The sequence below is a fragment of the Lactuca sativa genome, chromosome 1 (genome assembly GCF_002870075.4).
Source record: "Lactuca sativa cultivar Salinas chromosome 1, Lsat_Salinas_v11, whole genome shotgun sequence".
Lineage (NCBI taxonomy): Eukaryota > Viridiplantae > Streptophyta > Magnoliopsida > Asterales > Asteraceae > Lactuca > Lactuca sativa.
Genome location: NC_056623.2, coordinates 38,947,100 through 38,972,221, shown reverse-complemented (window position 1 = coordinate 38,972,221; position 25,122 = coordinate 38,947,100). Strand labels below are relative to the sequence as shown.

General features: G+C 37.7%; 2 protein-coding genes across 4 annotated transcripts; both read right to left on the bottom strand.

The window, feature by feature from the left end:
• Positions 1 to 8,306: 8,306 nt before the first annotated feature.
• On the bottom strand, positions 8,307 to 12,000 carry LOC122195867 (sister chromatid cohesion protein PDS5 homolog C). The gene is made up of 6 exons (XM_042898100.1): positions 11,730 to 12,000; positions 11,277 to 11,480; positions 11,006 to 11,187; positions 10,770 to 10,893; positions 10,419 to 10,685; positions 8,307 to 9,011 (listed from the first exon to the last, which is right to left on the bottom strand). The coding sequence occupies exons 1-6, from the start codon at positions 11,844 to 11,846 to the stop codon at positions 8,508 to 8,510; spliced, it is 1,398 nt and encodes a 465-aa protein (XP_042754034.1). The 5' UTR covers positions 11,847 to 12,000; the 3' UTR covers positions 8,307 to 8,507.
• Positions 12,001 to 17,445: 5,445 nt separating this feature from the next.
• LOC111910260 (uncharacterized) lies at positions 17,446 to 20,597 on the bottom strand. Of its 3 annotated transcripts, none has more exons than XM_023906075.3 (4): positions 20,230 to 20,597; positions 19,482 to 19,631; positions 18,212 to 19,346; positions 17,446 to 18,119 (listed from the first exon to the last, which is right to left on the bottom strand). In XM_023906075.3, exons 3-4 carry the CDS (start codon positions 19,274 to 19,276, stop codon positions 17,595 to 17,597), a joined length of 1,590 nt encoding a protein of 529 aa, XP_023761843.1. In that variant the 5' UTR covers positions 19,277 to 19,346; positions 19,482 to 19,631; positions 20,230 to 20,597; the 3' UTR covers positions 17,446 to 17,594. The 3 variants fall into 3 exon arrangements, with proteins under 3 accessions (XP_023761843.1, XP_042756071.1, XP_023761834.1); XM_042900137.2 differs by having other exon boundaries at positions 19,482 to 19,586; XM_023906066.3 differs by lacking the exon at positions 19,482 to 19,631.
• Positions 20,598 to 25,122: the final 4,525 nt, after the last annotated feature.

The following is a 25,122-nucleotide window of genomic DNA, read 5'->3' as shown; positions in this document are numbered from 1 at the left end:
GGGCTCTCAAGCCCATGCACTCTCTCCACTCAACAAAATCACTACCTCAACTAAACAAGATCACTAACCCGGGGCCAGACCTTCCAATGTAATCACACTGCAACATACACAATCCGCAATCTCAAACTGATCCAACAATACCATCAGAGTCTCCAGCATGACTGGACCGACTCTCATAACACACACTAGCCACTCGAGGCTATATCTCTGTGGGTCCGTACACCCAAACTCTGTGAACCCTCAGGTTCTAACTCTGGGAACCTTCCGGTTCCAACTCTAGAAACATGCACAACATAAATCCCGTGGGATTAATGCAGTACAACCCATCACGTACAACAAGCATACAAATACTTTGATCACCTAACCCCGGTTACCTACTCAAACTTGATCCCGGCCTGCTCCCAGGCCTCCACAATCAAATGCCCTAGGTCTGTATCCCGCCCCTCATACCCGACACTCGCTCTTGTCAGCCTATACTCTGAGCTGACAGAACACTGCTGAATCCCAACAGCTAAGCACCCTCACATACTCATCGATCTCCCGGAGAATTCTCCAATTCTCCCCCACTTAAAGCACTGACTAACAACCACCGATCACCATTAACGACCTTCCAGAACAACCCCGCACAAAGAGAACACTTACACACTGACTGCTTCCCACAAGCATAAGCAACCCTCAGCAAAACACATCTCCTCCCTGATCAATTCGCTCAAAAGAATCCGGTCTTTCAATTATCCACTCCACGACTGCAGATACTACCCGACATTCAACCCAGTGCCGCATCTCCACTATCAACCCTCACGAATGATAACCAACGAAATTCCCAAACAATAACCCATAACCAAACCCACGACCTGCAAAAGGATGAATACCGCATCGAAAACCGCACAAGGATACCAGCACCAAAACACCAAACTATAACCATGCCAAACCCGCGAAACAACGAATACCGCATCGAAATCCATACAAAGATACCAGCACAACAATACCCACAATAATCGCAAGATAACAAGACACTAAGAAAGGAACATACCCGCAGCTGCATCCGGCACTGCTCTGACCTCCTCTGCCGCAGGCTGATAAGCGCGACCCTGAGCCCCTAGGGGCTCCGCCCCACCCTGACCTCCACCTGAAATCCTCAAAGTGACCGGTGCGGGAGCCTGCATCGGTCCCGCAGAAAGCTGTGGACAGTTGACCCTCAAATGTCCAACCTGACGACAATGACAACAAATCCTCAAATCCCGAATCGACACTGACTGCCGACAATCCCGCGCATAGTGCCCCTCCTTTCCGCACTTGCGGCATGCACCACCGGACCAACAAGCTCCGGTGTGACCCCTCCCACACTTCCCACAAGTGTGGCCACTCCAATCCCTCACTCTAACATCAACGGTCCTGGACTGTTTCGGCGCCGGCTGCGACTGCTCGGAGCCTGCCTCAGCTCACGAAACTGCAACTCAACCTCTAACTCACGCCGCCTGGCGGCCTCCTGCAACTCCAACAAGGTCTCGCACCTCTGCGCAGACACGAACTGTCTGATATCCCCCTTGAGCATACTCAGATATCGGGACATCTGAGCCTGCTCCGAAGCGAACTCAGGGCAAAACATCGCCCTCTCAGCGAACATCCTGGTGATCTCAGTCACCGACTCTGAATCCTGCTTCAGCTCAAGGAACTCTTGAGCCAATTTCTCCCTCTCATCATGCGGAACAAAGCGGGTGATGAACATCTCTCGGAACTGATCCCATGAAACCGCAGCCCTCTGCGCATCTGAATATGACCCCGTGGTCAATCTCCACCAACCCTTCGCCCCGAGCCTCAACAGGTTCAGAGCACACCTCACCCTCTGATCAGCAGGGCATAAACACGTGGAAAAACACCCCTCCACGTCTGATAACCATCTCATAGCAACAATCGGGTCCTGAACTCCATCGAATGTGGGAGGCTTCGCATAATAGAAGTCCCGATACTGAAAACCCCGACTAGCTCCTTCCCTTGCCGCTGCTACAGCCGCTGTAGCCGCCGCGGCAGCCGTCTCTGCGAGAGCCGCATAGCGCTCATCAAAATACTCAACCATGGCGGTCTTAATCGACCCAAACAGTTCCGGCAACTCAGCCCGGAACAATGCAGCAACCTCATCATGCAGGATCTTGCGAATCCTCGCATCCAACTCGCTCGTGCTCATCTGATCGATAACCTCAGACGGCACCGATCCACCCGGAACTCCCTCTCCAGCTCCCGATCCTGATCCGGATCCACTCTCATCATGCCTCGAAATCTCCATACTGGAAAACACCAAACCAAAACTCAGACTCATCCCACAAACCTGGGATCCAACTCTCGCAACCCAACCCTAGAGATTATGGTTTCCCTGATACGCATATGGGTCCTGTGCTTTCAGTAGTACGGGCCCATACTACCTTCCACACCTACCCATATTTGTATGAAGTACTACCACAATACCCTAGAGAACATGCATAACGACTATCAACCCTCACCACTAGAGGAACACTGAGAATCTCCCATAAGGGACCCTAGGCTACAGGCATCACAAATCAGGCAACATTAACATGAATTCCTGAAGATCCCTAGCCTAACTCTAGCATGCTGTTCTATCAAGCTCAATAAAACAAATATCATGTATGGTATCTTGGGGTTACTTACTGGCTCCGGCTGATCGTACCTCCGCGTCCTCCCTTTACTTAATTTGAAAACCATTTTAATTTTCTCTTTTTAAAATCCTCCTCGATTTGAGACTGGAGTCACACGAATGTTTCCCCCAATTCACTCAAACCAAGGCTCTGATACCAACTTGTAACGACCAAAATTTCAAAACAATTAAAACTTTTCAAAAACCACCCATTTTAATAACGTTGTTACAAAAAGGTTTTCAATACATTATTTAACAGAGTATTTTCCCAGGTTCATATCATAAAACACCAACGCGAGGAACGGTACGATCACGCCTTTGCCTTGCCACAGACTCCTGAGAACCTGAAACATAAAACCACAACTGTAAGCCCGAAAGCTTAGTGAGATACCCCCAAAATACCAACCACATATATGCCTTTCCAGGCCACGACCTTCCGGTCCAAAACATATCGCCTTCCGGCCCATAACGCAATGCCTTCCGGCCCATAACATATTGCCTTCCGGCCCACAGCATAAAAGCATACATATCATAACAGAACATAGAACGACCCTGCATACCGGGTCACACCCCAGGTCTAGCAATCATACGCATAACACATAATCATATAACAGTTCACAGTCAGCAATCGATCAACAGACCACATAACATAGCATTACTCTATTCAAGATACCGGCCTAGCCGGTCACTAGCATAACATCATCCTACGAATCAGTCAACATACTAAATGCACACATACGCCTTTCCAGGCCATGACCTTCCGGTCCACATAGCAATGCCTTCCGGCCCACAACATGTAATGCCTTCCGGCCTGCAACATATAACGCCTTCCGGCCCATATCATAACAACTGACAACCACCCGAATTTTCATCCGATAAAAGGTTGGCCTTGGTGCCATAAAACCTAGCGATATAGTGAGGATAACTCACCTCGAAACTGCCGACTGAACAGATAGCTCAAGTTGCTCCGATCACTGATACGATCTCCACCTCTGGACAGCCACCAATGCACTGAACTCAAACAATAATCAACAATTACCAAAATACCCCTGGAACCACTGGTCAACCCTTGGTCAAAGACAAGGTCAAAGTCAACCCCTGACTGACCCTACTCGTCGATTCAACCCGATGACTCACCGAGTCCCCATACTCAGAACTTCCCTCAATCCGCGATCTAACTCGCCGAGTCACTCCGAGACTCGCCGAGTTCAACAACTCTGAGTCCACTAGCCCTCAACTCACCGAGTCATCCCTTGACTCACCGATTCTCGACTCAACCAGAGAATATCGGGACTCTTCGACAAGACTCGCCGAGTCTAAGTACAGACTCGCCGAGTCTATGGCTATCTTCAACCTACTCGCCGAGTTGTTCATACAACTCGCCGAGTTCCAAGCCATCTTCATCCGACTCGCCGAGTTGTTCTTCCAACTCGTTGAGTCCCAGCTCATCTTCAAGCAACTCGTCGAGTTCACCCATGTGACTCGCCGAGTACCACCGATCTGAATCCATTCAGAAGCATCCCAGACCATGCAATTGATCCAAAACCTAGATCCAACCTCCTACAACTCATCCATCACGTAAAGTGGAAAACTTTACGTGAATCCATAAAGATCTAGGCCATATTCACTCATAACTAGGGTTTGGGACTTGCAAGCTTCACTAAACAATCCAACACAGGGACTTTCATGCTCTCTGATTCTTCTCTACTCCAGATCTGAGGTAGCAACCTCAGATCTACCCTCTAGACTTCCAATTACATCCAAAGGCAAGATCCCACAAACCCCAAAATGAACAAACAACATACAATCAGACCAAGAACGAGATATTACCTTCAATGGACGCCCCCAACTGCAATGAAGTTAATTCCAAGCAAAGCCCCTTGCCCCAAGCCTTCAATTCCCACAAAATTCCTTCAATGATTACTTCTCCAAGCTTCAATCCATTCAACAATGGAGCTCCTCTGCGATTTAGGGTTTCTGGAACTCAAGAGGGAAATAAAGAGGCTGGGGAAGGAACATAATGTTCCTTATATAGGGCTCAACCCCGAGAATAAGGGTTTTCTCCACCCCAGCGCCTACTCGCCGAGTCCATCTCATCGACTCGCCGAGTCGGCTACTTAACACGCGGCCAAGTCGCGACTCTACTCGCCGAGTCCAGCCATGGACTCGTCGAGTCACTCTTTCCCAAATAACACTTTTGGCCCTTCAACCCTACTCTCGCTATTTCAGGATGTTACACCATCATCATCAAGATAAGGTGAAATATCTCCCACATTAAAGGTAGCATGCATTCCGTGGTCTCCTCCTAAATCCACATTGTAACCATTATCATTTTTAGAATTTGTCACTTCCACACATGTATCAGTGGTTGGTCCCAAACCATCACCATCACCGTTCACTTCAATACTTCTACGTTTCTAGTTCAATAATGACACCCAAAATTTGCTAATCCATCATTTAAAAAGATTATAAAGAACAACTCTTCTACTGTGTTTCATCTAAGCTTCATAGATGTTTTGAATCGTTGACCATGGAGCCGTGGGATGTTGATTGAAATTAGATTTTCACAAAATGTATGTATAATAGATGAGTGACAATCTTGTAATTTCATATCCACGATACCTACATGATTTTCATATTAGGGTCCAATGTTGTTGCTTCAGTTACAGCTTATACAGTTAAGCAGGTCAACGTTAAACGTCCTCCATCAACAGGTAATTCGATAACTTACGGAGTTTTTTTCGATTCTTTTTATTAAAAAGAGGAGATTCTTTCTAATTTCTACAACTTTGTATGGGAAGTGATGTTGTTCAATGCTTCTAACGGTGAAATTGGAGCTTAGGAAACGATGAATCTACTTCTTGATAGAATAAAAAAGAAGAAGGCAAAAAACATATTATTGTATGTGTTATTGCAGAAGCTATTCTTAAATCCATATCCAATTTTACTCTATATTTGATGATTGTTTCTATGCTTTTTAGTAAAGATGAAGAGAAAACAGATAAGGTTAAATTAATTTGCAATTTAATCAATGCACAATCAAACACTCCAGATTTTGAAGATCATGTTACTTGAAATCAAAGATATGTTATCTGGCATGATTGCTATTCCGTTTCCGACATCCGAGAAAGAGTGTGTGTACGAAATTGAAATGGCGAACAATGCAAACGAACTTGAACGATTATGAAAATTAGTCAAAAGCTTGAAGAACAAGAAGTCAAACTCAAAGGCGAACTTCTTGAATAACAACAATTGCCCTTACGTTTGAAGAATCCCAGCTTGTTTCAACAACAATAATTTCCCTTTCGTTTGATTCACATTAAGTTTTGATTTTCATTTGTCTTTGTAATTCGACAATATCAAATTCTTGTTCTTTTCTTACGTAGGTGAACGGTGGTGGTGTGGTGGTGAGGGACAAACCACGTAAGAAATTGAAATCATAGGGACCATTCCTATAATTTAGAATAAAGGTTAATGGGTGATCTGTTAAAAATTAATGAAAATGACCTAATAGACATGTAAGTTGTAAGTTTAATGACTTATTATGCAAAAAAAAAAAAAAAAAAAAAAAAAAAAAAAAAAAAAAAAAAAAAAAAAAAAACTTTAGTGACCAAATAAGGTAAATGACAATAGTTGATTGTGCTACAATGTCATTTTCCTTTTTTTTTCGATGTTTCAAAAATGAATGTCATGTAACCTACACAATTCTCACTTGTCCTCCACATTGTTATGTAAATCATATTTGCGGTTCATCGTTATATGGCTACCCACTCATACTGTCAACAATGTAGATATCTCGGACGATGAAATTGTTCAACATCTTCTTATTAAATTATATTTTTATAATATTGTCGTTTGGTGTTTTTAGTATAGAGGTTTGGGGCATGCTCAACAAAAAATAGTTGGCAACGGGTAGCTTGTAGGGGTAGTGAGTGGCTTCTAGATGGTAACGACTTGTTCAAAATGAAGTATTTTGTCAAATGCTAGAAGGTAGAAGCTCTCAAACGCTCGTAAACATTCTGTGTCGAACACGCCATTGATACTTGTAAGCTAAATATTGTTGTTTGGTACTTATAAGAAATATTTTCGTTTGGTGCTTTAAAAGAAAGACAAAATTTCGTATATGCCCTTGCTCAACATGTAAATATCGTATTTGTCCGACCTAAACTTTAAATATCGTATTGGCCCTTCTTAATATTTTTTAATATCATATATACCCAAATTTATTTTTTTATATATTTTACTGATTTATTATAGCATCCCAAAAATACTAAGTAAATTTTTTGGTTTAAGTCTATCAAAATCACCATTCATTCAAAAACCCATCAAAGTATGAATATATATATATATATATATATATATATATATATATATATATATATATATATATATATATATATATATATATACATTTCATATTTTAGGGTAGAAAATGAAAAATACATGGATAAAGACGTTATAATTCTCCCCCACTTGAATCAGACTTCGTCCTCGAAGTCAGCTGTCGCGAATAACTCAGGATAGTGCTCTCGCATCTCTTGCTCGGGTCCCAAGTCCATTCGGAACCCTTCTGATGCTTCCACTGAACCTTGACCAATGAACCCTTCGATTTTTTCTTCTTCTCGTAATCCATAGAATTGGAAATACTTTTCTGCTCTAAGGATCCAACCATCAGGGTTGGTTCCCACAAATAAGGGCATATCAAGTTTACGAAAATGCTAATTGGATCCTCCTTGACCATTTTTCTGAAGGGTAGATGGTCGTCACCACTGTGATAACCAGTTTCATCTCTTATCGGTGATTTCCCTCTATTCTCAAACGACCTCCTCAATTTTTCGTATTCCTCTTCTATTTTTTTTTGTCAGTGTTGAGAATTGACTGCAAAGTTGTTGCAGTTCTTCAATGGTGTTCTTCTTCACCCCTTCCTAATTCACTTCTACTTCTTCAATTCTCTGGGTATTGATGGGTCCATGAGCCATTTACTCTATACCACATTGCTAGATTCTCACTCTTAAATATCAATCACACAAGAAAGGAAAAGACAAATTCGGGGAATTATCGATCTAACACAGGAAATAGATGATCTAATGATCAATTTTACATACATATGACATAAAGCCATGATCTCCCAAGAGAGTAATCTCTAAAACAACTGATAAGATGTCCCTCCTAACTGATCTCTTACAATATAAAGACATAATTGAATTAAAGACGTAACTAAAATAGTTAATTTACTTATTTACTCTTACTGCCCGCAATTGCTTACTCATGGTTTAAATCCTTTCTCGCCCCTTCGTGAATAAGTAAGAATTGGTTTATCTTACCCCTCCTTGAATATGTGAATATAAGTGGTGGTCTAGCAGCCATACGCTCGAACTGCGTAATGATACAAATGAAGATTAATTTTCGAGAATCCTGTTGTATTGTTACAATCTGGAGAAGGCAAATCCATTTTTGTAACCCATATTAAGATAGATGATCAAATAGCTTTAAAATCTGGAATTCACCGGGTTTGGTAAAAGAATCGTCAACTTATTCACCCTTACACCAAACCCATCACATGTATATAATTTTCTATCATTATAGAATAACCGTCAAATGAACCAACAGGAGCAGCATGTAATTGTAATTACTAATTAGCATCGCATAAAGAAAATTAAGAAAGCCTCAATTTCTATAAACAAGACCCAAGTATTTCAAAATGGAGGTTTAGAGCAAGCTAAACAAATCCAGGTATTTTCAGAAGCCTATATACACAAAACTTAACCCTAACAAAAAGAGTCCGAGTCCGACCTTAGTTTCACAAAATAAGGATGCGAGCCTTGTGGATATTCTATCATCTAAACATCATAGCATGCTATAATTCGGTTTTAGAATCCAAGATATTGTGATTAAGATTCTTTTCTACAAGATCGAGTACTTTCATGCACTTTTCAAACCGTTGTTGTGCAGCCATGAGCTCTGCACGTCTCTCTCTCACCTCCATTTCAGCAGCTTTTTTAAGCATCCATGTTTTTGCTTTTATTTCCATGGATTCATTCCTTCTGCGAAAGGCTTCCAAGTAAGATCGAAGCCACGAGACATGAATGTTGGCTGCCTCTGCCTCTGACACCTGGCGCTCTATTTCTTCCATCTTGGAAATTATGGTTTTTTCATCATTGTTTTGAAGTTGTGTGACAATTTCACAAATAACTTCTAGGAAAGATTCCCTTACGGAAGCTGTTTTGAATAAACATTCAGCTGCTATGTCACCGTGTTTCATGAAAATGGATTCAAGAATCGGTGCAATGTTGCTCTTCACCTTGTAGCCTTTGACACAAATTATGCAAGATTCAGAAGACGAAACCTCTAATGGCGATGCCTGGATACAATTGCATATGGTTACAACTTAGAACACGTCTTCCAAAATCAAAAGCTAATTTTTGTCACTTTTTTATATATTTTGTCTTCCGAAAAACAAACAACATTTTTCCTCAAATGTCTTTCCACCCATAGACATAACTTTTTGCCAAAAAACAAACACAACCTTAGTTATGTTTCCAAATGTGCTTTTGATACAAAATCGGAAAATCCCCTAAGTTTGTAAAAAAAATAGGGTTTTAAATATGTTTTTGTATGTTCGTTAATGCTTGGACTTTACAAGTTTTCTTCTATTTTTGATTTTTTGCCCTTTTTACTTGTGATAATAGGTTTCTAGATTATCTTGAAATAAAATTCTCAGGAAAACCCATAAGCTTATAATTTTTTTACGTTTTTATCCTAAGTATTTTTTTTTTCATAATTTACGTGTACTCATGCAGAAAAAAATGTTTAATTAAACATTATATTTACATTCTTTTTAAATGATATGTATTTATATACGATATTGTTTTTTTTTTGCCTATTTATATGGTTTGAAACATATAAATATGCTTTTAGAAGTATATATATATATATATATATATATATATATATATATATATATATATATATATATATATTAGAAATATTAATATGTCTTTTAGAAGTATAAATATCTATTTTTACATTTGTAGATGTATAATTATATTTAAGCAGTGTAAAAATGTATTTTCACATTTTTAGAAGTATAAATGATTTTTTAGAAGTATAAACACGTTTTGTAGAAGCATAAATATGTATTTAGAAGTATAGATACATATTAAAATTTCTGAAAATGTTAAAATACATATTTATACTTCTAAAAAATGTGTGTATACATCTAAATACATAAAAATACGTATTTATACTTATAAAAACATATTTTTATGTTTTACGCCACATAAAAAGGCAAAAAAATAACCCATATATAAAGCAATATCATTTAAAAATCTAAATACAATGATTAATTAAATACTTTTTCATGTATAAAAAAGTTTTTTTTCCTGCATGAATACATATAATATGAAGAAAACATACTTAGGGTGAAAACGTAAAAGATTTGGAAACTTAAGGGTTTTCTTGCGAACTTTATTTCATGGTAGCCTGGAAACCTGTGATTATCACAGGTAGCAAGGGCAAAAGTAGGGAAAAAAATGTAAAATTCAGACATTAATCAACATAAAAACGGACTTACGGTAAAACCGTTTTTTTTTTTTTTTTTTTTTTTTGACAAACTTAAGGGCTTTTGTGTCAAAAGCCCTTTCCAAAATGTACAAAATCCCACAAAGAACACACACGTTTTCAACCACCTTCCAATGTATGTTCTTGAAGAGTGATTCGTGTTTGTTTTTGAAGAATTAGAATAGTTTCCAGAAGCAGGCGACATTACCTTTTTCTTTGAAGAAGTGCACTTCCTCTTACGTTTTCCCTTCACCCCTGTTTTTGACTTGGATGACATTATTGGATCATTGGAAATTAAGAGGGTTTTCTTTTCATCTTCAAAGTGGATGCCATTGCAAATTTGAGCAACCATTTTAGAATAATCTTGAAGAGGAATCCCCATTTTGCGTATGAAATCCGGGACATGTGATTTGAGTTGAGCAACACAGTTCTTAACAACTTTTTCCCCAAGTTGCCAACAAACAGGCAAATCAATCTGCAAGAGAAACAAACAACAAAAACTTTAGCATATGATATGATGTAATTAGTGAACCTAATATGGTATTATGGTTAACCTCACCTGATTAGAATTTCTCACACTCATAACTAGGAGTTCTACAAGCTCGGCCATGGGTGCATCACCTTCCTTCATGATCATGCTCATAATCATCTCCATCTCAAGTACAACAACAGGGGGATTGAAGCTTAACAAGCATAAGAACAAAGAAGAAATTCAGTTGTTGGTTTATAACAAAAGAAGTAAATCAAAAGTTCACTTCTAAGAAACCATTGAAATGTTGCAAGCTTATAACTTACTCAGCAACTGTCAGAAATTGTATGAATAGTTGAACTACTAGTTTGTCTATCTTCAGGTCCAACATCAACAATGGAAATTTGGCTTTCCTAAATATTTTGAGAACTTTAGTCATCCTAGTATAGCATCCACCAGATGAAGAAGATAGTTTCTCAAATGTCATTGTTGTCAGTTCAAAAAAATCCTGCATAACAACACACAGTAAAGAGTAAAGACAACAGTTACTTGAGAGTTCTATAGAAAGTTCCCACAACTCATTCAGATGTCTCGAACCTTCAGTTGATTGTCATTGTAAGGGGGATCTGGTGCCATAATTCTCAAAATCTCACAGATACAAGATACAACTGAGATGTTCACATCCATATCATGATGTTTCACTAGATCTTTAGCAATCAGTGCCTCAGCTATTGGATGCATTGCATACTTCATTGATTCCGATGGCATTTGGTTCACCAAGGATAAATTTTGATCCATGTGCTATGAAGAAGTAGCAATGAAATATGAGTAGGATTGTAATGTGTGTAGCCTACTGGATAATTTTTAAAATTTCGAGGAAAACCCTAATTTATTTATTAAACATGTCTCAAGTAGCTTGAACAATGAAAATGCATAAGAACCTACGCAGAAAACAAATTGCAATCTATACAAAAAACATCAAATTCAAGATTCCTAACATCATTAATTACAAAATAAAAAAGAAAACTATATGGCGGGAAAACCCCTTACTGCAAGAACATCAAGAAGCTCGGGACATGAAGAGGGCAGAGGTAATAGCCTCTGTACCACGTCCATTAGCACATTCTCGGGCTGAATGCCTGAAAAACCAGACATTCTGGACGCCATTTTAGGAATCGACTTCAGCAGTCCACTCAAAGAGCATGAAAACCGAGAAATCCCCTGATATTCTCTAACTTGGGGACCTCAAATCGACCCACAACTTTGATTCATATGCAAACTTTCGTCAATATATGATTCTAATTCCTAACAAAATTTGAATCCTCACAATGCAAGTGACGTTTATAACCGAGCTTTATAACAAAAACCATTTTCTTTATAAAGGTGTTGGCATATGCTTAAAACTAATAAGTTAAAAAGTAAAAGACTTTATATATTTTGTTTCTTTAGATTGAATCTAAATTTTATTTTTCCTATAAAAAAGATCCGAGTGTTTATCAAATTTACTTATTAACTTGTTGGTTTTTTTTAAAAGTCAATATGCTAAAAAGTGTTTGCTACATTTCAAACAGCCAAAAATCTATTAACATAGTTATGAGTAAACACTCTACCTTTTGTCTACATACACCTTATTTGAGTGATAATTTCACTACGCTAAGCGGACCCAATCAATCTTCTGCACGTATCAAAGAGTCGTCTACAAGGCCTAATCCTAATAGGGTTATTAAAAGGTGTTGGAAAAAAATTGTTGTTGTAAAAATAGATGTTGGATGTTGCGTTACCTATACGACTATACATATCCTAATTGCCCATATTGTTTTGCAATCATCCATGTGGTTCAACTTGCTCCTAGACTACCAACTCCCTCTATCAACTATATAAATATATTGGATCGCGACATAATATCTTTCATCTATTCTTGTTAAAGAATTTGATGTATTTTTATTTAATGTTATCGTTTGTAAGTTTAGATATTGTTTGTTCTTTTTAATAAAAATACTTCTGTTGGGTTCTTTTTAGAAAAAAAAATGTTGTTGCTAAATTCACATTATTCATTTATTTATGTAAATGGTTTGTGATACATATTAAACTCACGTGGTTGTAATTTTTTTGAATGAAGATCATTCTAAAATACAGTAATAGTATTTCATGTTAACGGATTTCTTCTTTTAATCTACTATTCTAACATCTTTATCTTCATATATCTTGGAACCAATCATGGCACAAAACGATAGTATTATATTGTATTTTTGTATCTGAAGATTGTGGGAGAATATTAATGAAGTTTGAGAGTATATGCCAATGAATGTTAACAATAATCGCACTTTGAATTTACATGTGTATAAACTATATTGGATTGATTAGTTTGATGTCTAGAAAATTACTTGTAGTGAATAATCATATCAAAGTATCCTACAAATATTCGTTTATTGGCATTGTTGTTTATATAAATGACGATGACGGGGTAAAAGAGTATTTTTTTTTTATTGTTCATTATATGTATCCACATATTGTAATGTTGTATGTTGTCGATCTCGGTACACATTATTTAGGTGATAGAGGATCTCATGGAAATCGATCCGTTGGAAATATCCTACATTCCTACTTGTTGGTTTGTCATACCAATCCTTTTGAATATGTTAACCATCATAAATGTAAAAATGTTATCAATGTTGAACCTACATACAATATTGGTACATTTAGTATTGTGGGTCAAGAAGGTATCCTTGTAGTTAATGATGGTAAACCATCAATATTTGAGGATAATTATGAATACTATAAAAATATAACAGAGGTGAACAATGTGGGTCAAGAAGGTATATCTTTTTAGTCACTTTTGTCAGCACCATTAACTAATGATTTATTTATTTTTTTGTGTTGAAAAATATTATAATTGGTTATTGCAAATCATAAAGGTACTTTTGAACATAACAAATAAACTTACTTGTAAATCATGTACACAAAAAAGAAAGTGACTAATTATGAAAAAAAAATAAAAATTTTGTTACCTCATAGTTCATTGTCCCTTCTTAAACATTCATTTTAATTTTGTAAATCTATAATTAAATCTCTTTCTTAGGTAAAAAAAATTAAGCATTAAAATGTGACTTATCAACCATAGTAATTATAATAAATGTAAATTATTTTGACGATCATTCAAACATTATCTTTACTTGGAATTTCAATATTTTTCAAGTTTTCACAAGCAAAAATGTGAAGTGGATACGAACATCAAATACTTACACAAACATTTGAGTGATAATAAGCATCACCAAAAGAAAATCAACAAGCCCAAGAAAATCTATGAACAATAATCAAGTAGTACAAAATGGAAGTTCAGAATCTGAGCTTTCTAGGAAGCACATGATAGACTCATGATTAAAAGGAGCATGTAAAAACAGGCTAAATTAATCCAAGTATTCTGAGAAGCCTAAATACAAACTTAACAATTTTTTCTAAACAAAAAGGGTCTCATGCAACCTGACAACATAAGGGTGACACTGGGTGTTGTTAATGGCACCCGAATTATCCAAGTCAAAACCATTTTACAAAAATCAAAACCATTTTTAGCTTACTTTAAACTCCAAATGAAATGAAATGACGTCTACTCATTGCCCCTTTAGACCCAAATTGAAACATGTATTCATTACCCAGTAACTCCCTCTTTATTTATTTATTTATTTGGAAATTCCAACGTTTCTTCTTACTTTAGTTATTGATAATATATAATGTTCCAATTTTCTTAAATTACCTAATAATTTTTGGAACACTTATTTTATATATATATATATATATATATATATATATATATATATATATATATATATATATATATATATATATATATATATATATATATATATATATAATCAAACACAATATGATATACTATTTAAGTTTTCTTTTTCTTAGAATTTTATGTTTTATTTTTTCATCTTTTTAGTATAAACAATCATAATATAGTATTTTTCATGGCTACATAACTAGGCAAGATGAGTATTAAATAAGTATACAAAATAACTTATTAAAAAGTTTTTAATCTTTTTATATATAAGCATATTTATAATAAAATAATATATGACTATATTTACGATCAAACCAAAAAAATACAAAACATTTTTGTTTTATCATTGTTGGACCTCCTTTTATAAATGTTGGAAAAAAAATTAGTTGTATCAGCTACCGGCTTGCAGTTACTTTTGTCGCACATGCTCAATATCTCAATTTTATTTTGTATATTTACATAATCAAATTTATTTTGAATAATTATGAAAGTATCTTTATTTTGTATAATATCTCAATTTTATTATATGAAATTTCATATAAAATTTCAATTTTATTTATTAATATTAACGATATCAAAATGGTTGTAAACAAAACTAACAAAAATGAAGAGGTTTGTTCATCTTCGATGGTTTAACTTTAAACAATAAACAAACGAACAAAAATACTTTAACATTTTTTTTATTTTCGTGTTTGTTCATTAAAAAACTTAGTGTGTTCATGTTTGTTATGTCTGTTCATTTAGTTGATAAAAGAACGGAAATGAACATAAATAAACACAAATGAATATAAATTAACACAAACACAAATGAAAGGGGGAACACAAATTAACATAAGGGAACACAAACACAATAAAAATTGTAGACCCTAGCAATGGTAGAACTAAGGAAAGAGGGCGGACCGGAAAGAATTATATACACCACATAATTATTTATAAATAATTTTCATAATAATTTATTGTTAATATTAATGTGTGCATAATAAAAACTAATTATACATGTATTTAACAAGAGATGGTAAATGAAAAATGGTGGTGTGTGTGTATGTCTCGGCCAAAACAAGAAGAGGGGAGAGATGAGAGAGTGAGGTAAGTTGACATGCATGGGAACATGAGAAGGATGCATGGATACCCTATGTACAATTATGAGGTGGCACCATTAAAAGTCAACTCTTCTTCCCTTTTTTTGTAGTTGGGCCGAGAGAGAGAAGGGAAAGAAAGGCTTGGGCCTTTTGTGCTAGAGTCCATAATATGGAGCCCAAATTAATGTTTTTTCGGTCCGTTGGGCCTTTTAGAGTAATTCACGGCCAAATATACATCAAGGGATGAGTTTTATGGCCCATTAGGGCTAATTAGATTTGTTATGGCCCAATAAGGCCCATTAAAGAGATCTAAGCCCAAAATGTTAAGTTTCATGCAAATAGGTCCAATTAGGGCCCATTTAAGAGATCTAAGCCCAAAATAGTCAAATTGAAAGCTTATTGGTCCATTAGGCCAAATAAGGAAATCCTAGTCCAGAATGGACTTAAACTGAGATTTTTAGTGTTTCCAGCCTTTTGTTGACTATTTGGATGTCTGTAAGAAGTGTTTGATGAAATTTTGTTGTCATTGAATAAGCACCATACATGCTTTCAAGTTTTTGTTACAATGTTATCCTTGTTAAGTGTTTACAGAGCATCAGAATTCCTAGTTGTGACAAAATGAAGTTAATAGATTTGAGACGATGATGTGCAGGTCCGACGGAGGTGTAGATCAGAACGATATTTGCACTGGCGGCTCCAACTCCAAGTGTGCAAATGATGATTACAAAGACGATGGTGCACAGGTGGCAACGATGGTGATGTTCTTTTCTATCTCAGTAGCTCCGACGATGGTGGTCGAGTGAAGTACACAGGTGGCGACAGAGGAGATGTTCTTTTCTACATCGTTCTTCGTCTCTCTTTCCCTCTTTGTGTAGCATCGGCAGCTTGAAAATGAAAAAGAACTGATGAATGTTGTGGGTAGGGTTAGAGTCGTTCACACCTCGTTCCCGAGTTTAACAAAAGAAAATAAGAGAAAAGAAAAATAAAGTCATGAGAGAAAAGAAGAGAAAGGAAAGGAAAACAAAATTTTCTTTTGTGTTCCCGAGTTGGAGAGAAGTGAAAGGAAAATGAATAATTTTGTTTTTTCTTTCCAAATCCTCCCAAATCGGAAGGAAAGTTACGAGGGAAAGTGATCATCCCATTTCCCTCCACTTCCCTCCTTTAATGAAACTCGGGAATACCAATTTCTTTTATTTTTTTCTCATTTCCACCAATTTCCTTTCATTTCTCTCGTTAAGTTAAACTCGGGAACGGGGTGTAAGGGTTGTGGTATTGGGCCTATTTTATTTTATTTTTATAATTGTTATTAATATAAACAAATTTAAATAAATCAAAAAAGAAATAGATAAGGGTAAAATTGTCTTTTTAGGTACGATTAATAAAATTAGGGATGAAACGTGTACTTTTTTACGATATAAGGGACGATCCGAGTTAATTTTTGAAAATAAAGACCGAACATTTATTTTAGCATGTGCACAAGGGACGATTCGTGTAATTTACTCTATAAATTAATCAATTAGGTATGGTCAAAATGACCACCTATCATCTATAGAATAATCAGATATTAATGTGAGCTTAATCAATAATAAAAAATAAAGACAAATAATATTAATACGGGACTAATCAAATATAGAAAATATAGACAAAAAAAATATTAATACGAGACTAATCAAACGTAAATAAAAAACAACAAATATGATAGATTATAACAAATATATATTTTTTTTAAATATAAAAAAAAATAATTGAAATGTTATAATAGTTTATATAAATAAAAAAATAAAATATATGGATAATAGTTAATAATTGAAATTATATTATTTTAAACATTAATATAAAAAAAATATTTTAAATAAGACAAAGTGAAAAGAGTTTTAAAAAGTGGACGCATAATGATACCACATTCATTAAACCATAATTATTTTAATAGTTTTTTGTTTCACATATTCAAGGTGGTATTGACTTATACATTAGTGGTTTTAGGTATGGTGCCTTTAGAATCCCCCGGTGACACTGGTGAATCTTCTATTATCCACACCCCATATGATTAACCTATAACAAACTAGGGGTGTGACCCTCGTGGATATTGGTTTTTAGCTTCTTGTGTACAAGATCGAGTACTTTTACAATCCTTTTAGCCTGTTTAAGCCGTTCTTTTGCAGCCATGAACTCTGTACGTATCTCTCTCACTTCCATTTTTGCAGCTTTTTTAAGCGAACTCATTTTTGCTTTCGTTTCCATCATCAAACTTGACGTTTTCCTGGCTTCCAAGTGAGATCGAAGCCACGAGACATGAATGTTAGCTGCCTCTACCTCTGAGACATCGGTTTCCATTTCCTCCATCTTCGAAATTATAGTCCTATCATCATTTGTTTGAAGCTGCATGACAACTTCACAAACAATCCCTAGGAAAAATGCCCTCACGGAAGCTTTTTTGAATATACATTCAGCTGCTATGTCACCATGCTTCATAAAAACGGCTTCAAGAATTGGCGCTAAGCTGTTCTTCACCTTGTAGCCTCGAACACAAGTTGTACTTGGTTTGGATTCAGAAGACGAAGCCTTTATTGGCAATTCCTGGATACAAATCACATAAAATGCATAACGTTATTTATAGTCTGATAATATGGAATTGTTCAAAACAAGTTCCAAAATCCACCAACACACACATTTTCAACTAAGTGGTCTGACTTTTTGAGGTTTAGAATTTCTTGTTCTTGTTCTTGCACTCCATCTCTTCTTCCAACTCTCTCGGCTTTTTCTCTCTCCACTATCTGTCTCTCTTCAGGTTCAAAATCTGCCACAAATGTTCGGTTTTGCCAATCTTTGATATGGAAGGGGGGTTCTAGTGAAAACACGAGATTAGGGATATCCTGCTGTGTTAAGGTCCGAAGTTCTATATTTATCCTATGGGCTTCCATATCCATATCCATATCAATAGCACCTTCATTGTGTAAAAATCTAGACAAGAGATATCCATGAGGGATACTAGACCTATATGCGCTCTCATAAGTAGCCCATAAATTCAACATCACCAAGTGCGCATACGATATAGCCACTCTCCCTGAAATAAGCCCATATAAAATTGAAATATCACGAACCCGAATTTTACTTTCATACCCGGCCTCTCTAGGAAAAATATTCCAAACACCTACTCCCCACAAAACCTTCGCTTGTGGCTTTAGATCCGCTTTCCCCGATGACGTATATTTGATTGTGTCAGGAGGAAGAAAGAACAACTCTTGCAATCGATCAATCCAATCTTGAGTTTCAAGATTCGAGGGCTCCAGATAACTCTCATCTGGATATTCGTAAGCCCGACCCGGTTCTCCTCTAATACCCGTGTCAACACCGAATATTTGCCTGATTTTGTCGTGGGTAAGTGTGTATTGTTTTCCACTAACTATACCAGTTAAGGCTAAGGATGCTCCATCACCATGGCGTTGAAGGGTTGATATCCAATCTATTACGGGTTGCTTGTAGCAGATATCTGACTCAAACTCTAGGACACCACCCCACCCCATTCTGTAAATCGGATCCATGACATCGTAGTCTTCGAAATCTTCCATTTTCACTTTTTTCTCAATAGAAACAGACGGGTTTTTTCTCATGAATAATGCTTGTCGGATCTCTTCCGGATGTTGGGAAAGTGTATACCCAGGTATCCATTCCGGTTGCTGTTTTTTAACGTGAGCATGTTGCTCTGTTTTTATTTGTTTTTCCTCATCTGTCATCTTTTAGCGTTTTAGTCGTCAATCTCCTTTTGATAACCACGTGACGTGGCCTCGGTTGATTTGATCAAATCTGATGCAAATACACCAAAAAAATATAGTTCAATAATCAAGGGTATTATTGCACTTGATTTCTATGTTTCCTTCCAGATTTGATCCAGGTTTACTGAAGAATGTGTTAGATATAGATGATGAAATAAGAATGTACCATTTTTTGGTTTTTAATCCTTTGTGACTCTTGCTGAAATAGCTTTATACTTTTTTTTTTTTTTCTGTTGTGACTCAGGACGAAATAGCAATCTTTGAATTCAACCTTCACTCCAACAAATAAAGAACTTCATAGGAATACACAGTTCACCTTCACATTGTATTTTCAAGTTTTTTAAGAGAAATAAAAAAACACGTGGTTGTGAATGATTATGTTGCTATCATTGTTAAAAAGGATCAGTACATTGCTATTTCTGTAAAAGAAAATGAGCATTATGTGGCTATTTATACTAAAAATGATAAACATGTTCTTATACATGTTATAAATTATAAATGATAAGTATCTTTCTACCTCTATTACAAATGATAAGTACTTTAAAACTTTCAAAAAGGAAACTACGGATTGCAATTTAGCATTAAAAAAAAGGTTAGCCTTTTGTATCAGAATAATCGAAACAGAAAATTTTTGCTAGGAAAAAAAAAGGTATAATACTAGTTGGGTATTCAGTATTGTGGTTGTAAAATCAACTTTGTTACATGGACCACTTCCAAATTATATTCCACGTATTGCTGACGGGTTTTAATTATTCAAAAAAAATCAAGAAAGTTCGTGGCGGGAACCAAACTCAACCAAGCCCTAAAAATATCATTTTCACTTTTCAGCTTCATCCCAATTCCCAACTAACCTACCACGAATCCAGTAAATGTTTTAAGCATAAAAACGTAAGGAAGCATTAACAATCACATACCTTAGACGAATATGCAAGAACCGAATAATGTATAAACTTGGATGTGCAAAATTCGAGAGTGAAGATCAGCCCACGACTGGCGATTTTATGGTTTTTACACAGAAAATTTCTTTCAGAATGGTGCGATCGAGCAAGATGTGCGCAAGAATTGGTTGATTTCGTGATTTAGAAAAGAAAAAGAAGAGACTGTGGGCTTTTTGAGGAGAATTCGTAGAGAAGAATCAGGGAGGAGAGTTCATCTTTTCAGAAGCAACTGAAAATCCTGTCTCGTATACCGTGTATACTTTTGAGATATAGTGAAATCATATAATCAATATACCTTTAAAAAATAATAGGAAATGAAGTAAAAATGTTACAAAGTTTTAAAAACATACAAAAAATAAAATAAAATAAATTATTGTTTTTCTTTAATACAAAAAATATCATGTTATCGGGTATTGTAGGTAACCGTCAGGTTCGCTGGTGTTTTTTTAGGAATAAATATATACGAGGATAATACGTGGCCTTCCCTTTTCACTATTTCACCCAAATTGGAAATATCTAGGGTTTGTTCGTTCGTCCATTCCACAACCGGTACCACAAACGACGATAATGGCTTCAACATCGAACCAGGAGCACTTGACAATCAAGTTGATCATACAAGTTCTTTTGTCCCCAAACTCATTCTGTATTTCAATCTTGTAAAAGTGATTGTCACTAATGTTGATTTCAGAAGCATGAGCTTCACATAATTTATTTTTTATGTAAAGAACCTGGTAAAGGATGGAAGAATCATTGTCTACTATTGTCTTCCACATCGTTCACTGAGAGGTGGGTTGGGAGACTTTACAGATGAAAATGATTATGTATGTGTAACGCCTCTTCCAAGCATTACTTAAATTATTTATTTAAGTTTAAGGTTTTGTGCATGGACTCGGCGAGTTGGGAGGTCAACTCGTCGAGTAGGAGCCTTATGGTTTGATGCGGGATCGAGACCTACTCGACGAGTCGGTAGGCCGACTCGACGAGTAGGAGTTGTAAAGAGAAACCATATATTTTAAGGGTTTGCACCATATATAAAGAACATAACCTGCCCTTGTGGCCTCCATTAGCACCTTATTACCCATAGAAGAGAGTTTTCGGCCGTAAACCCCTCTTAAATGAGAGAAATATACATTGTGAGCAACCTTGAAGTGATTGTGAAGAACTTTAGAGCTTGAAGAAGAAGGAGATTGGAGAGGAACAGTAGATCCATCATCTACATCATTTTTGCCAGCATCCTAAGGTATAAAGTCTTGATCTTGATCTCTAGTTACTTAGATCTCCTTCTTGGAAGTAAATGGCCATTCTTGGTGCAAAATGGAGTCAAACTTGGATCTGGACTTATCATAAGGATATGGTTCCAGATCTGGACCTCTTTAGGTCCCAAATACCATAAAGTTGCTTCCTTTATGCAGTTTGGTCTCTTCCCATGCACAAAAACCTTGTAAGAAGCCTAGTTTTGAAGTTATAGCCTTGAAGGACCTTGCATGCACGTAAAGTTTGCAACTTTACGTGATATCTGCATTAGGAGAGCTTGGATTTGGAGTTTGGGACCCTAGATCCCACGGAAAGGGCCGAACTTGAATAAGACTAAAGGAACTCATCGAGTTCCTTGGCTGACTCGAGGAGTCGAGTATGGTTTACTCGTTTTCGGTTGCTAGGAGTTTTCGGTTGTCATGAGTTTACGGGTCAGGAGTTTCCGGTTGGAATGAGTTTGCGGTCCCATGAGTTTCATAGGGGACTCGGTGAGTTACACAGGTGACTCGCCAACTCGATGACCAACTGGAGAGGAACTCGACGAGTCACTAGATGCACTCGACGAGTTAAGGTTAACATGGACAATTGACCTTGGTTGTTGACCTTGACTTTAACCAGGGTTGACTTTAAGGGTAATTATGGGATTATGACAAGTTAATCGCATGATGCTTAAAGGCAGTTGAGTTGGTGTAACGCTCTAAAAATTCCAACCAATTTAAACTTTTCAAAAACCACCCAATTTCATTAAGTTATTACAAAAAGGTTTTCAATACATTTATTATCAGAGTATTCCCAGAACCATATCATAAAACATAAACATGAGGAGCGGTACGATCACTCATTTGCCTTGCCACGGTCTCCTGAAGTACCTGAAACATTTAAACCACAACTGTAAGCCCGAAAGTTTAGTGAGATACCCCCAAAATACCAACCACATATACCATACACATAACATATCACAACATAATAGAACAGAACAGCCATACACTTCGGGTCTACTGTGTGACTGGTCCGCCACACCGGGCCTACAGTCCACCTGGTCCACCCTCTGAGTCTAGCCATATACACCGAGTCTACAGTGTGATTGGTCCGCCCGCACTGGGCCTTCAATCCACCTGGTCCACTCTCTGAGTCTACAGTATGACTGGTCCGCCCGCACCGGGCCTTCAGTCGGCCTGGTCCACTCCCCGAGCCTCGGCACGTCTGGTCCGCCATCTTGGGGCCTACAGTCTATCCGAACCACTCATTGGGCCTTCGGGATAACCGATCCGCCCTGGGTATGTTGGCCTACAGCACAAAGCAGGACCCGCCTCAAACCAACCCCAATCCAACAACCACGTGCACATAAACATATAATCATATATCAATTCACAACTAATCAAACCGATCTTAGCAGATCATATACATAGCACATCCCTACCAGGATTCCGACCTAACCGGTCACTAGCATAGCATCATCCTATAAACCAGGATACCGACCCTACCAGGTCTCTAACATACACCATCCTAACTACCAGGATGCGAACATAACAAACAACTACCCGGATTTCCATCCGATAAAGGGCCGACTTTGGTGCCTTAGACCCTGTTAATATAGTTAGGATAACTCACCTTGCAGCTGCTGACTGAAAAGATAAGATCACGTTGCTCCAACCTCCGACACGAACTCCACCACTGATAATACCAAAAGACTAAACTCAATAAATACCAATAATTACCAAAATACCCCCGGAAGTCAACTGGCCAACTCTTGGTCAAAGTCAAAGTCCTCAGTCAAAATCAACCTTCCTGACTGACTCTACTCACCGAGTCAAACCGCTGACTCGTCGAGTCCCTATACTCAGAAACTCCCAATCCACGACTCAACTCACCGAGTCGCCCCAAGACTCACCGAGTCCAACCAACTCTGAGTCACTTCCTGCTCAACTCACCGAGTCGTCCCTCGACTCATCGATTCACCGCTCAACCAAAAAGGTTAGGACCTTACGACCAGACTCACCGAGTCCAAGAACAGACTCGCCGAGACCAAGGCAATCTTCAACAGACTTGCCAAGTTGTTCTTCCAACTCGCCGAGTCCATGCATATATTCATACAACTCGCTAAGTGCACCCATGTGACTCTCCGAGTCCAGATGTGACATCTTCATCCAGCCGATTTCAGGCCATTCCAAAGCTTCCAATACATAGATCTGGAATCCTAGGTCCAAATTCACATGTAAAGTTTCCAACTTTACGTGCATGCAAAAGCTAAAATGAAGGTTTAAGGCAAGGACACTCTCAAACAAGCCCCAAAGCTATCACTTTCCAGATTCATGAGTCAAAACCAGTCTAGATCTGTAGTAGCAACCACAAATCTGAACCCAAAACTCGAAAAGAGACCCATATATGACAATTTGGCCCTAAAACTTCATTCATGAACAAACTAAGCACAACCAAGCCAAGGCAACAACTTTTTACCTTTAATATGATGCCAACAAGCAAGGAAATCAGATCCACTTTGCTCCTCTATGATCCCACCAACTCTTGCTTCAAGTATCCTTCTTCTCCAAGCTCCACAAAACACTTAAATCCCTCTCACTCTCAAATTAGGGTTTGAAGACGATGGGGAAAGCTTCTGGACATCAAAGGGGGTGCTAAAGAGGCTGGGGTAGGGCTTAAGGTTCCTTATATAGGGTGCAAACCCCAGGAATTAGGGTTCTCTCATTCCATCACGAACTCGTCGAGTCCAGCCTCTGACTCGGCGAGTCCCGTCACTTAACATGTGCCTGACACCCGCTTAGACTCGACGAGTTGCAGCTCCTACTCGTCGAGTTCCTTTCTTCCAACTTTCATTTTTACCCCCTGAACTCTTGATTTTGACTTTGGGATGTTATAATTCTCCCCCACTTAAATTAGGCTTCGTCCTCGAAGCCGGCAGTAACACATCCCAGATGAATACTCCCACAATACAGCTCCTGGTCTCAAACGACCCAGGTTCCCCCAAACACTATTATCAACCCCCTATATAGTGCAACTCTTTCTCATAGGGTCACGACAACTGCTTCAAGCCGGCCACCGACTTCTTTCCCTGACAACAACACTTATCAACCAATGATCACCCGATGATACTTCCATCGCCCCAAATCACAATGATCGCTTGACCCTTACACAGCTAGACATCACCCTGGACCATCGGGTCCTGACCCGGTACCAAACTGCTATCCCTTTCCTTGACTAGCATAATCTTTATCTAATTCACTTCTGGGACTCATCCCGCTTCCAATCCGAATCGAACTCTTTTCTTTCCGCGCTGATAGGATGACACATCCTTCAGCTCCTGAGCAACTCTCATGAGCTCTCCTCTGCAATCACATACACATGCTAAACCTGCTCTAACATCCTCAGGCTGGAAAACCCGACACACTGACGATACCCCAAGCGTCCCCAGGATAAATTAACAAACATACATCACCACCTGATCACATCCATACAGAAAATCCAAGGCTCCATCCTTGCATCCCCTCTGAACTCCTTTGGTTCTACACTACCGGAAATCCTTCCGCAACCTCAACAGACACCCAACCCGGATGTGTTCCCATACCACTGGTACCATCCCAGTACTTACTACCAATAGTT